Source organism: Athene noctua, chromosome 1 (genome assembly GCF_965140245.1).
Source record: "Athene noctua chromosome 1, bAthNoc1.hap1.1, whole genome shotgun sequence".
Taxonomy (NCBI): Eukaryota; Metazoa; Chordata; class Aves; order Strigiformes; family Strigidae; genus Athene; species Athene noctua.
Window position 1 is genome coordinate 234,742,627 of NC_134037.1, and position 16,715 is coordinate 234,759,341.

A 16,715-nucleotide genomic window follows, 5' to 3' on the forward strand; every position below is an offset into this window, starting at 1 on the left:
AGAGTGTTTAGTCAAGAAGGGGGAGAGCTAGGTATAAATTCCCTTTCATGTCACAGAGACCAAAACCCATATCCCCTCTGCCTTATAACAGCCTTCAACACCAGCCATAAGGTGTTCTGCAGGAAGATGCTTCCAACCAAAATGTTGAAGTGCTTCTGCTTCAGACAGAAAAATGAAGCAATTTTTGGCCCAGAGAAAAAAACCTCTCTACTGACCAAACATCACTGCACCCTTTGGAAAGAGACCTGGGTTCTTTGAGCCCCGTCCCAATTTCATAGACAAGAGCAAAGGACACACTAGACAACAAATGGGTTCCAGATCTCCTCTCCCTCATGCGAGTGCTTTTGTCATTAGATTACAAGGGCCAAGCCCATTCTTTCCTTCCCATCTGCTCTTGTCCCCGGAGCATGCAGCTTAAGAGGCTCAGGAGGTGTTAACACCCACATTTCTTGAAGGCCAGAGTCCTGCATCCTCCCTCGGGTTCACACCTGCTGGCGTACATGCCATTGCGGACAGGGGAAGCTGTTGCGGCTTCCAATCACATTTTTCTGATTTCAGCTCAAGCTGCCCAAATCCCAGGACAGAAGCTTATGGTTCAAAGATTCCTGGCACTCTGCTGTATCAAATAAGGTTTTATGTGCAGGATCATACATCACATGTTGGCAGAGATTCATTTGTACGATCCAAACCCCCCTGAATGCTGGGTGGGGATTGGAATGGAGAGACTGCAGTCCAAGCATCTTCCAGCTTTCTTCCTCCAACTTCTTTCTCTCTCCAGACTACAATCTTCTTCCCTGTCCTCACTCTGATGAACTGTGTCCTGCATTCACACAGCTCCCCCAGATATTAATTTCAGAGAAATTGTGAGTTCCTGGTGGGAGCAGTCGCTTAGGCAGAAGAACCACCTTAACTGAATGCACCAAAGGAAATTGGGGAGTTCTATTGTTATTTCAAAGTTGCATTATAAAATACCTCATTTTCATTTAATTAGCAATGTGTCCCCATCTGCTGTGAAATATTATTATGGTGCTTGATTTCATCTTCACCATTTGTTTTGGTTTTTCTTCTTTCAGAAAGCTAAGCAAGTCAAGCTCGGGGAAGACTCAATTACTTTGAGGTGTGTTGGCAATATCTACGTCAGGACCAGCTTCTTTTACCATAAGCTGCCAGGGGCCTGGCACAAGTAATTTCACTGTAAAACCACTTCTCTCTTTGCTCTCTTTCTCACAGACACACATGCACACAGATCCCTTTTTCACAAACCCCCCTTACTGCTTGCTCGTGCGGTCTGATGCGTGTGCTCCCTGGGAAAGGCTGCCTTTGAAGGGATGGGCCCATCGCTCGGGTGCCCGTTGGCCCGCCACATCACTGCCTACGCAAACACCGGCGTATGGGTGTAACCTCACTCCTCATATTACAGCCAGGTTTTGACACCTTCGAGTGCTCTTCTGTGTCCAGACAGCGCAGACAAGAGCAGCTCACAGCACTGACCACCCTCGCAGATGCGCCGGGCACCCCTGCATGGGTTGCCCTCACGTAGTCACGGGCAGGTATACCCCAGCAGTACACCATTAGACACTTTTTCCAAGCGTGGGCTGGGAGCCCGATGTTCTCACGTGACTCCAGAGGCTGAGGCAATGGACACGTGTCTCTTTGTTAATCCAGCCCTGGAGATTGGCCCCACCCCAGGAGCTCAGAGCGCAGCCGAGCACCCTTCAGTTTCAGGCTCCAAATCTCAGAGGATTTAAATGATCAGCTCTCAGGACTGCGATTCTAGAGACAGTCCTTTATTGACCCACGAGCTACCACTGATGGCGAGCACTACCCACAGGGCTGGGGGAGATCACAATCAGGCTAAATTGGCCTGCAGCCTGGGTTGCCAGGCTCTGTGCCAGCCAGGGCTGCAGATGCAATGCTTGCGGAGTGCATTAGCTCTGAAGAAAGTTCTGAAGCTCCCTCTCCATCTGTTGAATCTGGTTGGCAAAGGAGAGATAAAATTTAGCTTCACGAAGTCTGGCTATACAGAAAGGCAAGAGGAAAAAAACAGAGATAGAAATAAAGGGTGGTCAGTAACCATGCCTTTAATAGCTTGTAAATATTTTTTTTTAATTCCAGGCAACTAAGATGTACATTTGTGTATATTTGACATCTGAAAAAAACACGAGTCCACAATCTGTACCATTTAATCTCTTTTCTAAAGCACATAAATTAAAGTATCAGTCACCCCAATATACAACAGTTTTATGAAGGAAAAAGTCTTGTTCTGTTTTTACAATTCAGTGTCACCTTTTTATCTGAAGCATTAGCTAGAGTTTTATCTAGATAACTGTCTTACAACAAATAGGAAAACTCAGAATTTAGGCTGTCCAGAAAAATTCAAGAAATTTCCACTCCTTGCTCTCAAACTCCACTTCCTAATAAAGAATCAAAGTAACATTTTCATTTCCCACTAGAAAACAAAAGACCCCAAAACCTCTTCAGACACACCTGGGAAACACTGTTTGGACCACAAAGCTTACATAAACTTAAAACATTAACAGTGCAATGATTTCCCCTTCTACAACTTCAACGCAGAACCTGAATTCACATCAGGAGGAACAAGGACAGAAAACGCCAGGCCTTCGGAGCCTGGGGCTGCTTAAATGACCTCTCACACTTGATTTAGGTATCCGATACACACTCTAAGCTTTGAGAGCTCCTGTAGATTCGGGGACCCCAGGCCACTCAGCAGTTCAGGCTGAGGCCGTTTCAGTGTCCCCTCATTGAACTCGGCTGAACCCCACCTCACACAGCCAGGATTTGAATCCGGATGGGAAGATACTGAGCACCCTCCTCTCACACTGGTGCTGGGGCTCAGCACTTGGCATGATTCAGCACGTAGCTCCAGCCACCACCCAATATCATTCCCACTGAAACTGGGGACAGACTTCTTGCTGATTTTAGTAGGTGCTGGATCACAATATTAGCAATACAGCATGGGCCTTGATGAAGGAGGGTTGCTCTTGTCTTCTTCCCATCTGGGGGGTACATGGGCACTGCATACCTGGGGCTGCTCCTCATCACTCTGCTTGGGAGCTGGTGGGAACAGCTTGTGCTCTAGCCCAAGGTAGATCATGTACAGGAAAATGGGAGGCGGGCACAAACAGCTCATCTGGCTGATGTCTTCATCCGTTCCCTAGCACTGAATAGAAAACCTCTGATCTAGGGGAAAAGAAAACTTAAAGATGAAAGAACACAAAAATAAAGCAAAAACGTGACCTTTACTGTTTTTTCATCTCTCGCTGTTTTGACTAAAGAACCCGATCTATAAGTGCAGCTAACTCCAGAGACGAGCATACTCTTTCACAGTCTTGTGTGTGTGCAGCACTAGAACAAAGTCACAACTACAGGTGCAAAGGAACAATGTTACAGTCCTCAGAAGACCTACTCTGTGCACTCACCAACAGCTTGAGTTTGCTGATAAAGTTAAGCAAAGAGGTTCATTCTTCTTGAGCACAAATGAAAAATCTGTCAAACCAGCTTCTATTACAGAGAGATTCTAAACTGACATAAATAATTATGGTCTTGATTAAAAATAATATATTATTCTCAATTTTTGGTTTTTTAGTTTTCATGTAAAACTCCTATACTCTTGACATCTAGGAACAAAGACAAAATAAAAAACAGGCACTTGCTGTGCCTTCTCAAGCACTATTGTGGTGTTTAAGGGACACAGAGGAACTTAACAAATGAGATTAATGCCTACAGTGGAAAACGAGAGGAGTTCTTCATGCTGTTGGTTTTTTCAAGTCTCGGATTTGCTTGATCAGGTAGTTCTTCTCATCAGTGAATTGTTCGTCATCCATCCTCTCTTTCTGGAAATTGCTCAGAAACTCAATTAGCTTGGGTTGGTTTTTCAACAGGATCTCCACAATAGGCTGTGTTTTGTTTGGACTGGCCACAAAAACCTAACATGCAAACAAACCCAGGCACAGCGGGACCGGGGGGGGGGGGGGGGGGGGAGAAAGAGAGAGAGAGAGAGAGAGAGATGAACATCAGTCACTATACACCGTAAGTTATTTTCTAACAAGTCAGCTGAAGGCTGGCAGGCAGATACTCTGCTGCTACACACCTTGTCCCAAGGCGCAGAGAGAGGAGTTACAGACATGTCGGTTCAACAGCAAACTGAAGAAAAGTTATGCTTGCATGTGATATCGCCTCCCTTTAATTTTGCCCTTTGTTAATAAAGTGTTTGATTGCAAACCAAGCTGTTGAGAGCAGGCTATCAATTCTCAACCTCTTCCACATGCAAGACTTAAATACACAGCAATTAATTATCAAGAGAACGGAAAAGCTTTGTGTCAGTATTGATATCATTTCCATACTAAACCAGGCCTAAAATTAGACTTGCCAGCTTTGTTTTGATTTGGAAAAATATGTCAGAGGCTCCACTTCCCCCTGTGTAATCCACTCATGGGAGCGTGGAAATTTCCAGGAGCAGGAGCGCCGTGGTGTGCCCGGCGCTGTCACTGCCCTGGCCAAGCAGAGCAGGAGGGCAATGCAGGGAGGTGATGTGACACGCGGATACTCACCTGGCACAGCCAGCCCAGTGCTGTGGCCTTACTGTTCTTCTCAGATAGTAATTTTCAAGAATAAACCTAGCTGTGCTCTGATTTTCCCTCCTGCAAAGCCTAAAGCCACAGAGTTTTCCAGCTCTCAACACAATCTCCTACTCTGCAAACACTGTTTCTTTAATTTTTACTTGGAAACTTAAGGCTCGTTGTAAAGGCCAGCGGTGACAAGCTCTTCCCAGGGACGTCAGGGTACCGCGGAGATGTGGGCTCTGCGGACATCAGTCACGGGGGGCAGATAGGGCAGTGGGCTGGCAGTGAGAACACACGCACAGCACAGCCCCGGCCACCCTGGGAGGAGCTCCCACATCTGGCTCACACCGAGGTTACCATGGCTGGTCAACAAAACAGCACCCGAGCGCTTGTGCAACAACATAAATAACTTGAGTTATTCTCTACCCGACGAGAAGAAATTAAGGATGGACAGGACTGGAAAACGTCCAGGTTCTCTCCAAGCCTGTTCAAACCAGAATGAAAACAAACATATGCTGATAGTACAGAATGGCATGTTGTCCGGCCAAGCGCAGGCGGCACCACCACTCACCCAGCCCCGGACCTTCTGCAGGTTCATTTATCTCCACTGAGATTGTGCCCACATGAAAACCTGGGCCACGTCCAGCTGCACAGGGACATGCCACGATACACGATGAGGAACATGCACACACCGTCCCGGGGATCTGTGTTACAGCCCCTTGCCCCCAGAAACAACAGCTGGTAAAGCCTGAGAGAGGATTCAGACTAGACCTATCACTAGGCTTTGTAAGTCCCAGTTAAGGGATTTTATACAAGTGGTGTGGAAAATGCCACGTGAGGAATGTGTGGAAGGAATGGGGCTCAGCACAGATCAACAGTGTCACACTAAGTATTTCTGCCCAGACAGGGAGGTAAGACTGTTTTTTTAATTCCATATAGGTGAGGCAAAGAATCTACTCTTAAACTCCAGCATCCTGATGCCATAAGAGCCCTAATCCCTGCTTATGCTTTTTTTCTCCTCTGGACCCCTTCTCAGGTCACTCCTAGGAGTCCCTGCTTCAAGGTACTTTACCCTCTGGGTAAAGAGCTGCAACCTCTGCCATGTTGGGTGAACGCTCTCTGGCCCCAAGTCTTTTACAAAGTTTTCCTTGATCTAGTGGCCAGGCGTGGTCCCTGTGACAGTAAAACATCTAGTTATTCATGCCTTCTTTGCACAGGCTTCCATGTCACCTTTCTCGGAATACCTTGAACTATAATCTCAAATAATTCCTTTTTATGCCTACCTGCCACCTAAAACTCCTCAAGAGTAGCACCAACACCCCCAGCTCTCAAGGATCCCTTCAAGGCAGTCACTCTAAAATAACAGCTTTCCTGTGAGAGTCTCCCAAGCACTCAAAGTGCAACATCTTACCAGGGATGCATCGTCAGTGGGTCAGACAGCCAGTTCACAGCTCTCACTGCACTTAATGGACTGTTAACAGCTGGTTGTTCCGTCACTGCCTGCAGTATCTGAAAGCAATATCCCTTCTCTTGCAAATAAATTTGATACGCTGCTATTGATGCATCAGTTCCCCATATGAGAAAAATAAAGGCTTTGGGGATGTAAATCACTACTGAATGTACTTTATAGCTTTCCAGTCTGTGCCTTATCTAAGGAATATGAATCCTGAAATCTTGTGGGTACAAATGTTTGGATCTGGCTGAGACCGTGGCAGCTCACACTCTCAGCTCAATCAGCCCCACAATGCAGCTTCCCATGTGCTGACCTACAGAAGGTCACCACGCTGATGGAGGTGGGATACTTCCAGGATGTGCACTGTGATAAGTTCCAGGTCATCTGGACAAGCTTCCCTTGAAAAAAAGCAGTATGTAAACCCATGGGCAGGGATGAGGAAAGTAACCGTTACAAATCTTCATTAAAAGTTTTTAATTTTGGAGTTCAGTTCCCCCTTTGTGACCAGGAGAAGACAACCATCAAGTACACTGTCAGGACCCACATTTTCAGAAATAATCTGATTACACTGCAAACGGGATCTGTTAAAGTAGTGTTGAACATCTTCTTTCAATGAATATTAAGCCTCCTTACAAAGATATGTGGAGGCTGACTCTCAAAACGAAGAAATCTACATCACTCTTCTTGTAAAAGCTATCTGGTCTGCAAAAAGAACTGGAAGGCTTCAGTGGTAAACCTAATAAATACCAGCATTTCATAATGGTCCTACAACTGGTATTATCATAGCAAATAATTAAAGAACTTAGTTTAATAGAAGACATCACATCCTGTTTATCTTCCTGCTTGATTATTTATAGATTATAATCTTCTCCTTGCAAAACTGTCAAACTGAACTTTCAGAGATCATCCTGACTGCCTGTCTTGCTCGGTGTCAACAGAGACTCGTAAAGAGAGAATGTTAAAGGACCAGAAAATTCCCGAAATGTTATTCAATACTTTGGCTAAGCAAACAGAATCAATTCTGCCAGTATCAACTAATCAGCTTCACAAAGCCCAGGATTAGGACCACCATAAGACTTTACTTTTAAAAGAGCCCCCCACATTCAGAGCTCTGTATTGACACGGAGGAGGAGATAAACCCCTGAAAACATAAATTGTTATTAATTCTCTCAGGAATGTTTCTGCTAAAATGAAGCATAACTGAAGCTAAAACACTTCACAGGAAATTTTAACCTATTGTTTTATTATGAAAAGTTACATATTCTAGAGCACTTAAATCAGATATATGAGAGAGACAGAGACCAAAAGAAAGAGAGTATTCATACTAAAATTCCAACTCTAAAAATAGCCATTTCAGCACAGTTCCATTTTGTGAATACTTGCCTGGAATGAAAATCAGCTTGGAAGCTACAAAAATTGTCCAAAGTGGAACTGTTACTCTCTTCTCCATTAAAAGTCATACACTGTATTTCTTAAAAAAAATACCAGAATTACTTGATTAAAGAATCTGACCTTGTTTCCTTTGAACTAATAAGCAGGCATCACCACCCTCCGGGACTAGAGCAGCACAAAAGCAAGTACAGAGGTTGGATACCCAGGATTGGGCATTTATAAGATTTACTCTGGGGTCACACACAGTCTTACTGAGTCAGGAAACTGCTCACAAAAGTGCCTTATGGTTCACATTGCTTATAGCACAATGCTTTGCCTAACACTTCTTGCCCTTTAAACTCTTCAGCTAAGAGACAGAGAGGACACATCCCCGCAGACATGGTTTCAGCTTCGTACCAAGAGGAAACTGTCAGTACAGTCAAATTACATGAGCAAGCTGCAGGAGGTAGCTCTGTAGTGTCCATGAAGGAGAATGGAAAAATGAAACTAAGGTCACAAAACACAGTGTACCCATTCTATTTTTAGATTTAAACAGTTAAATATCTCTTACTAAATGTCTGTTTAAGAACAAGAAAGTTGCATAATCCCAATTCGCCGCTACAGGGTATTTTCCTCAAAATAATCTAATTGTTTATGAGAAAACCAAGGGAGCTTGTTACTAGCCTTTATTTGTAAATGCATAAGGTCAAAGGAATACCTGCACCACTTGTGAAAGCTGTGCTCTCCGACAGGCAAACTCAAGGCAGCCTGTACTACTAACTCTCAAATCCACCACAGGAGCTAGAGAGCCCTTCCCAACATTTGGTCCTCAAAGTGTGCATGCTCAAGACTGGGACCTCTCCACTGAAATCAATGCAGAGAAGAACTGGTGACTCTCAAAGCCTACAGCTCTAGGTAACCCCATTATTTATGGAGGAGGAGGAAAGGGGTGAGGTGTGTTAGCTTTTCCTAATGCTTAAACAATGGCTGATCCTCATGCATACACCATGTCTGAGATACGCAGCTTTACAAAGCAGCTGCAGGCCTTTAGGATGGTGCCATAAGGCAGAAGATCCATTTTGCTCCGGCAAAAGGAAGAGAAGGAGCTGGAGCTAGGAGGAAGATCAAGCATCTCCCCAGCGGAGAATGGGAGGAGACACTGCATGTGGGCATTCTGGTTGTCTTCAGTTTCCCACCCAAAGCATCCTGGATGAGTGAAAAGTTCTCAGAGCTTGTAAGGGGTACTGTCGTGGTTTAATCCCAGCCAGCAACTAAGCACCACACAGCTGCTTGCTCACTTCCCCCCCCCGGTGGAATGGGGGAGAGGATCAGAAGGGTAAAAGTAAGAAAACTCGTGGGTTGAGATAAGACCAGTTTAATAATTGAAATAAAATATAATTATGATAATAATATTAAAAATGTAATGGAAAGGAAAATAACAAAAAGAGAGAGAAAGAAAAACAAGTGATGCAAATGAAAAACAACTGCTCACCACCAACCAATGAGCAGGACCAGCAGTGGCCCCCCCAGCCTGCTTTCCCCCCAGTTGATATGCTGAGCATGTCATATGGTCTTTAATATCCCTTTGGCCAGTTTGGGTCAGCTGTCCTGTCTGCGTCCCCTCCCAGCTTCTTGTGCCCCTCAGCAGCCTCCCTGGCAGGGCAGTATGAGAAGCTGAAAAGCCCCTGACTTAAGTGTAAGCACTGCTCAGCAACAACCAAAATATCAGCGTGTTATCTACATTATTCCCATCCTAAATCCAAACCACAGCGCTATACCAGCTACTAGGAAGAAAACTAACTCTGTCCCAGCTGAAACCAGGACAAGTACTGGCATTTTCAGCCACAAAATGTTCCTGCAAAATATTTTTGCACTAGAGGTGCTCATCATTTTAATCTCTATCTCACAGTTTTGAATCTTCAATAATTAGAAATCGCCTCAGGGAGGTAAGAGTCATATGCCTTTTTTTGGGTCAGCGGAGGCACGGGAGTGCTGGAATCTGCATGCTTAAAAACAAGCACTTTTTCATTTCAGCTGTGTCTAACTGGTGAAACATCTAAATCAGGTAATTTAAACCCAAATCATTTGGCAGCTCAGACAGAGCAGCAAGTATCCACTTCTCAACAGACCTTTGATTTCAAATCACTGTGGTTAGTCTACTGTAATTTCAACCAGGACTGCACAGATATTTTTCAAGCACAATTTAAAAATGCAGGCACAGTTTGAAATTTATGAGATTAAAAGCTGAGGATAAGATTCCTCTCGCAGTTACATTAGCGTGGAACTATTACAGCTGACAGGAGAACTGGGCTGAGGGACACTAACCCAGGAACAGGAGGCAGGGACACTGCAGAACAGGGCACAACCAGCCAGTAGTGTTTTCCCCCATTCTCTTAAATATTTAAGGATTTCCTTTAGTAGTTGTCAAGAAGTTAGAATTCAATTTAAGAAGAGAAATCAGAGGAAAACGATCTTCTCCGACCCTCTCTACAAAGCTAATTCACAATGCAATTTTCCGTAACATACCCTGTAACTACCCTGCCCGCTGGGGAGAAGCTGAATGCTTCTGCATCCAGATAACCCAGATCCTCAGTCAGGACATAAAAGGGGAGCTCTGCTACACCTCTGAAGTTACTCAAGTGTGCTACTGGTGGTTATAAAAGAGCAGTTACCAGCTGATCAGGTTCTGCTCTGAGTCTGCAATCTCCCCACAACGGACCTTATGCGTGTGAGATAGCATGAGGAATGCCATGGCACTACTTAAATGCTGCTGACGGGTACCACTGGAAAAACCCAACATCCCATGGAGGTTAGTGTCTGAGGACGGAGTTTGGCCCTTTGAACTGAAGAGTTACCACCATGCACTATTTCTTTTGCTCAGCACCCCAAGGCCTCAGCATTACGTCCACATGGCAGCAATTGCAAGTGGTCAAGCAAGGCTGAGCCTACAGTATCTCCAACTATAATTGGAAATGGGATGCAACATACTGGAAAAGGAAAGGGAGGGAGGAATGGGAAGGCAGAATGGGAGCAATAGCAATGCGTGACATGGTTGCACACTGGAATCCTTTCAAGTTATTCCAAATCCTTTCAAATGCCTCTTAAAATAAGCGAAATCAGCTGTTCCCAAAGCCTGAGCCATGCCTGTCATTAATTCAGGAACAGCAATGCATGTGTTTCATACATAAAAATCTGGCATTTATTCACAGAGTGGCTAAGAGATCCCAATCCTCTGATCCCTTCCCTCCATAGGCATCTCAAAGGCTTCAAGTGTTTGGAGCCTGACTGCTCACTTATCTTGGAGCCACATACCTCCTGATAAGGAGGAAGAGTAAAAGTTACTCACAGTGGTTCAGCTGACTATGGAGGAAGTCAGCAAGGGAACAGCTTACCAAGCTGCTTATTGCAAGAAGGGATTTTTTTTTAATTCTCCTTGAAGCTTTTTTTTGAAACGAAAAGCTTTTTGGAGAAGCTGCACATTCTCTAAACCTCCACACTGAAGATCTGAAAGCTTTTTTCCAAATCAGAAATGTTAGAACTACAAAACTCAACAAGTCAACCTGAATTCATGGAGGGCGGTGTAATCTTTTTCCTATAGCATGCCTTTTGGTGCAATCTGGTATCTTTCTTAACCATCTCAGGGAAGGATACCCTTATTCCTCTTCTGAAAATCATTAAAAACTCTATTTACATAGTTTGAAATTAATGTGTTAATTACAAATTAAAGGTAGTTTTGCATAATAACAATCCAACTCGCCCTCTGTCCAGGAGCAGAGAACTTTTTTGACAGGAAAATGGCAAACTTTTCACTTATTAACATTACTCATCATGAAAGAAGGGACACTGGTTAGATCTGGCAATTGTTTTAAGACTGCTTTAATGATCACTGCAAAAGGACGGAAGGATTAAACTCATTTCAAGTTCAGATGTACCAAATCTTTTTAATACCTTTAAAAAGCAGATTGCGTTCACACTGACGCACAGAGCCAGCTCCCTCTATTTGTAGTCTTAATGTAGAGTTTTAAGATTTTTTTGTTTTTGTTTTTTAAATTTTTACCCAGAATTACATGGTAAAATGACCTAAAAGTTGGGGGGATATACCCTGAATACTACCTAGAAGCTGTGTATTTTGTTACCTGTAGCGTCCACCTCATCACTACTTGACTGGCCACCCTCAGCTCAAAGCAAAAATGACGCTGCTTTAGTATCACCTGAAGGAAGGCAAACAGAAATCAGAGGCTGAGCGATAGAAAGATTTTCAATTAAGACATTCTCAAATGCTGAAAGTGAGTGCAAACCCCAACCTTTGCCTTAATTTTCTGGGCTTTCTCTTGCCCACCTTGAAAAATACTTTTATGAGGAGAAGAGAAAGTCTGCCACCTCTACAGCTCATACTAGCTCACCTTGAACACGTGGAATGCTTCAAACTGAATGTTGGGACTTTTATCTCGCAGCAAGTTCATCATCAGCTTTAGATTTTCTGGTTTGCTGATGTATTTTGTCATGATAGCAAAGTTGTGTCGGTCCAGAATCAATTCACCCAGCAGCTATAGACACAATTACAAGAAAACAGTTTTTTCAGTTCACCACATTATATTTGAAGGCAAAGAAAGAAGCAACATATTTTAATGCTTGCTTAAGAGATTGCAATATCACTACCTTTTAAAAAAAAAAGTAACTAGACTTGTCATCATGCAGTAAATTACTTAATACCCAGTAATGCTCATCTTTTAAATACTTCAGAGAGGGATCCTACATGGGCTGGGTGTCGTAGGAGCTGGTGTGAGCCAGCTAGGACAGAAGCAAGCGTAGTGCAGCTGTCCCACAAAGACACCTTCATTTCATTCAGACGTTACAGGAACACGCCCATCTGCAGGCCATGTCAGGCTTCGTGCTGTGGCAGCAAGCAGCCCCAGACTTTCACATTACTCTCAAGTTCATTTAACCTACGTTCTGTACAGATTTGAGGTCTGAGGAAAAATGATAGTGCTTGTTCCCTAGAAACAGTCCAATGTTTCACCAGAGATCCAGGAAAGAAAAAACACAGCGAGGCCTTGTGCATTGTAAGAAAAGCATCCCAAGCACTTATTTCTTTTCTGTTAGAAAGTATGTGGCTGCTCTGTTGACATACATGCATCTTGATCTTCTGCATAACAGGGAGTTCAGATTTAGAAGGAAAGTGCTAAGAGACTTGGCTTTACCTTCAAAGATTGTCTCTTCGTTACGTAATTCTCAGAATGAAGGAGTTTTTCATAATCCTCAAAGATCTAGAGTAACAAGAAAACACAAATGCATCTGGTTCATGTTCATCCTTCCTCCTCCCGGTCCTTCCCACCCCAGAGGAGCAGCAGAGGCCACAGCAGTGCCACCCTCTAACAATTCTCTGCAATGCCAGGCTCAGCTCTGATGGCTCTTTTTCTTGGCTGGTTATCCTGCAGTTAATTAATGCCCAGGAACACTCCTCTTCCAAAAACTGCAGAGAGGGATACCACATATGGACTGGATGTAACAGGAGCTGGTGTGAGCCAGCTAGGACAGAAGTAAGCCAGTGCCTGTACAGCCTTCTCTTACAGGAGGGTGAATCTGCTGCCAGGACACGTGGGTCCAGCACATGACATCCACTCACTCATATCATAGTCATGACTTGCTGCGTGATTTAATACAATACCCCAAACTGGTGATGGTGCATCCCATAGTGGCGTATGCCAAAAGCTCCTTTTGTGAGGTGCCACCTCACCTTCCTTCAGCACCCTCACTCGGTACAGCTGTTTGCCCAACAAAGGTCACTAGGAGTTGAACATGTGCTGGCTTTTGCAGGATTGGGCCAAGGGAATCTTGTGGTCAAGAAAACTGAGAGAGAAGGCTACAGTATGTTCAAACCATCTACCAAACAAACAAAAAACCCCAACACTGCTGTCCAAGAATCATCTAAAAAAATGCTCACTTCCACAATTTATACTTAAAAATTTTAAATGTTAGATAAACATAGAATAGGGACTGCTCCAGTGCAGTATGTCAGGATTAAGAGAAGAGATTAGTAGAGACACTAATTTTGCTCCAGTTAAGCTGCATTTGTGACTCAGCGATAATAAACCTGATCTTTATTTAACCTTCTTGGTAACTCTAGAATGAAAGAAATAGTCTTCGACCTTTTCACTTTGGCAATGAAATAAAGAATACCTCATGAGAACATAACCTGTAGTCTAATTCCATGATTTGTATCAGTCCAATTTTAATTGATTCCAATGGAATTTTTCTGACCCACGTTTGGTTCAAAACCAAGCCAAAAAATAGAAGTGAAAAATGGCAGAAAACCAAGGGATTAATTGCCTTTGGATGGTAAGAGGAATACTTACCCCTCAGTCCCCCATTTAGGTACATGTAATTTCCAGTAATGCTAAAACTTCTTCCAGTAACAATTCTCCTCTGTCCCAAAGTATTCTAAATAACACCGGTATGGCCCTATTGGTGCTGGGATATCACATAACTATTTAAAAATGTGCACTTTTTTTTCCCATGATCTATTTACATACAAATTTTACAGTTCCATTCACACCTGAGGAGATACAATGCACACAGAGAGGAATAAAACTTGCTTTTAAAATACGAGTGCTCCTGAAACCTTGGTGCATGTCCCCATGTGTGTGCAGAGTGGGTTACCTGTATTTCAAATGCCATGTGAGGATTTTTGCTTTAGTAAGAGCAGTGTTTAGTTTTGCAGTCCGTGTGACTATTTTATGCGGAGCATGAAATCCTCTGCTATTGAAAGCATAATTTTTCCAGCTAAACACTAACAGATTTAAAATAATTCTTCTAGCATTTATACTTACTACATCATAATTTTGTTCCAGAAATTCTGCTACCAATAATTTGTGTCGTGTTAACAGGTCCTGGGGAAGAACAGAGAAAGGTTACCTGAGAGACCGTGCTCATTTGACTGTCCCTTGATTCTCAAATATATTTCAGCATTTTTTACCAGGTCATTTTTTAGATGGTATTTAAAACATGATTTCTATAGACAGAAAGCATTTAGAGAGAATACTGTGTTTAGTAGGATTTTAAAGAGAACTCAGTTAATGTAACAGAATCAATATAAAACTATTCTAACACTCTCCATATTCCTTTTCCCTTCCACCTTTTCTTAAGGTCGTCAGTCATAGGCACAGTATTTACAATAAACTGTGGTAGGGGAAAGGAAGAAAGTAAATCAACCCTTTATGGAGGGATCAGCTGTACTCTCAAAGCCAAAAGTAATCTACATGCTACTCCACAGCTGAAAATTATGCTAAACTGCATCAACTGCTATCGCTCATCTCAAGAATACAACAAGAATGACTCAAATTCAATCATTTTTTAATTGTAATATATATATATATATATACACACACATTTATTTATTTAAAGCCTGAAAGTTAGGCACCAATCTAAGCTAGCCATCCAGGCTCCCTCTGCAGAAGGGGGTCTCAGGTAGGTGGGATGAATCCCTTCTGCAGGTCTTTTTCTGCCCAGGGTGGGCTTACTGACATAGGCACAGCAGAGCTTTTAGACAGCTGGATGGGCTGCCTCCCATGCTAAAAGGCCAACTAATTAACATTTAAATTAAAGCAACCTCTCCCACAGAACGGGAATGCTGGTGCTCAGCAACAGAGATGCAAATATTCAGCTCCAGAAGAGATGAAGTCTCTTCACTAGCTACGAAATGAAGTGGCCAGTTTGAGGCATTTAAGTTTAATTTTTATCTTATTGCCTCTTTTAAAACATAACACTAATCACAATAAATGCCTGATGAAGTCCACTGAAGTTGATATTTTTTTCAGTGAATCACTTTCTGCTCTCTTTTTCATCATCTCTTCCCTGGTTTCCTTACTCACAGTCAGAGACTGAAGCTGATGAGTAGCTGAAGCATATGCACAGACACACCCCTACAACATCGCAAATGAAATAAATCCTTTCATTTATTTTTACCATCTATTATAAGAGAAAAGCAGAATGCTATAAAATCCAGTACATGTTTTTAATATATTCCAGTACATGTTTTTAATACATTCCTTTACTTAGCAGAACTACAATGATAGCCATTGAAAAGGATGAGTGCAACGAACATGATTCACAAGCTTTTGTGCAGGGCACTTAGGAGGCAAGTACAACATTTTTCAATAGGGGGCACAAATGGAATATAATCCAAAATGAGTTTTTCGTAGAAAATCACGAGAGAGTGTAGAGCAGCAGTATTCAATCAGCACTCTTCCAACCGCTGCTGGTACCCTCCACAGCTGACTAAATCTCTAAATACAAGCTGCTTTCCTCTGCATTTTAGCAGCTCTGTTTCCTCTCTGCAGTGCACCTGGCTGAATTTAATTAAGAAGTACATCTCCAGATCATCAAAAATTCCAATACTTCCCTACTATAAATATCCTCAGACTTTAATGCACATTTAATTAGCCTTCCTCTGGTCACAGACCAGCCAAGGCTTTCAGCTCCGATCCAGACACCCCGGTGGCACCACTACAAACCCAACATGGGGGAAATAGAACTGAAAACATCAGTTCTGTAATCCAGCCAGTGAGCTGGTAATAGAAATGAGGTAGCTCCATATTTCATGATTCAGTCGCTTCCACATCACTTCTTGCTGTTCCAGCTATTCAGAGTAACAGACAGGTAGGAGATGAGATGAATAGCTGGTTTGTTTCCAGAACTGACCGTGTATCAGATCATGCAATTTAAAATAAGAGGCAGTTTTAAAAAATGCAGTGCAGAGATTTTCCCCAAGCAGTTTAAAAGGTGATTTCTGCCCTGTCTGGGGATGAACTGCCCTCATACTCCTCTCCAGTGCACATGAGGATGTAGAATCCTATTTTTAAATCCTGCTAAAAATACATGCAGATCACAGGGGACAGAAGTAAGTTCCACAGCTGTAGATCCGTGAATTACAACTATCCCTCTTTTCGGGGGAGGGTCGCAGCAGTCTGTGGTCCCTGCTACAGTTTAACTGACCCTTGTCCCTGTCCTGCCTCCTGGCAGGGCTGAAGCCTGTCCATCACCAACCACACACTGCTGTCCTGCTCAAAGCAGGGCCTGGGGAAAAGATACAAATCTCAAGCTGGGAAGAGAGTCCAGGAGCACTTTTGCTGACCAAAGACAAATACTCTTCTGAGCATAGGGTAAAATGACAGAGGATTTAAATATCTCAGTTCTGTTGCATTTTTATACAGCCTACACTGTACTTTTACTTGTCTGTGTTTCTGTGCTACTTCCACTTTTATAACATTTACCTGATGAACACAACGACAGTACAACTTAAAATAATG

The 16,715-nt window shown here is 43.1% G+C and overlaps 1 protein-coding gene across 4 annotated transcripts in view; it reads right to left on the bottom strand.

Annotated features, from left to right (window-relative positions):
• Positions 1-2,167: 2,167 nt before the first annotated feature.
• The window catches only part of CAB39L (calcium binding protein 39 like), a 65,424-nt gene continuing 50,876 nt past the window's right edge, over positions 2,168-16,715 (bottom strand). For all 4 annotated transcript variants that reach the window (XM_074913155.1, XM_074913169.1, XM_074913146.1 and 1 more), the window contains 4 exons: positions 14,238-14,297; positions 12,609-12,674; positions 11,811-11,954; positions 2,168-3,947 (listed from right to left, as the gene is read on the bottom strand). In XM_074913155.1, coding sequence (XP_074769256.1) covers positions 3,768-3,947; positions 11,811-11,954; positions 12,609-12,674; positions 14,238-14,297 — 450 coding nt within the window. In that variant the 3' untranslated portion in view covers positions 2,168-3,767. The remainder of the gene's footprint in view (positions 3,948-11,810; positions 11,955-12,608; positions 12,675-14,237; positions 14,298-16,715) is intronic.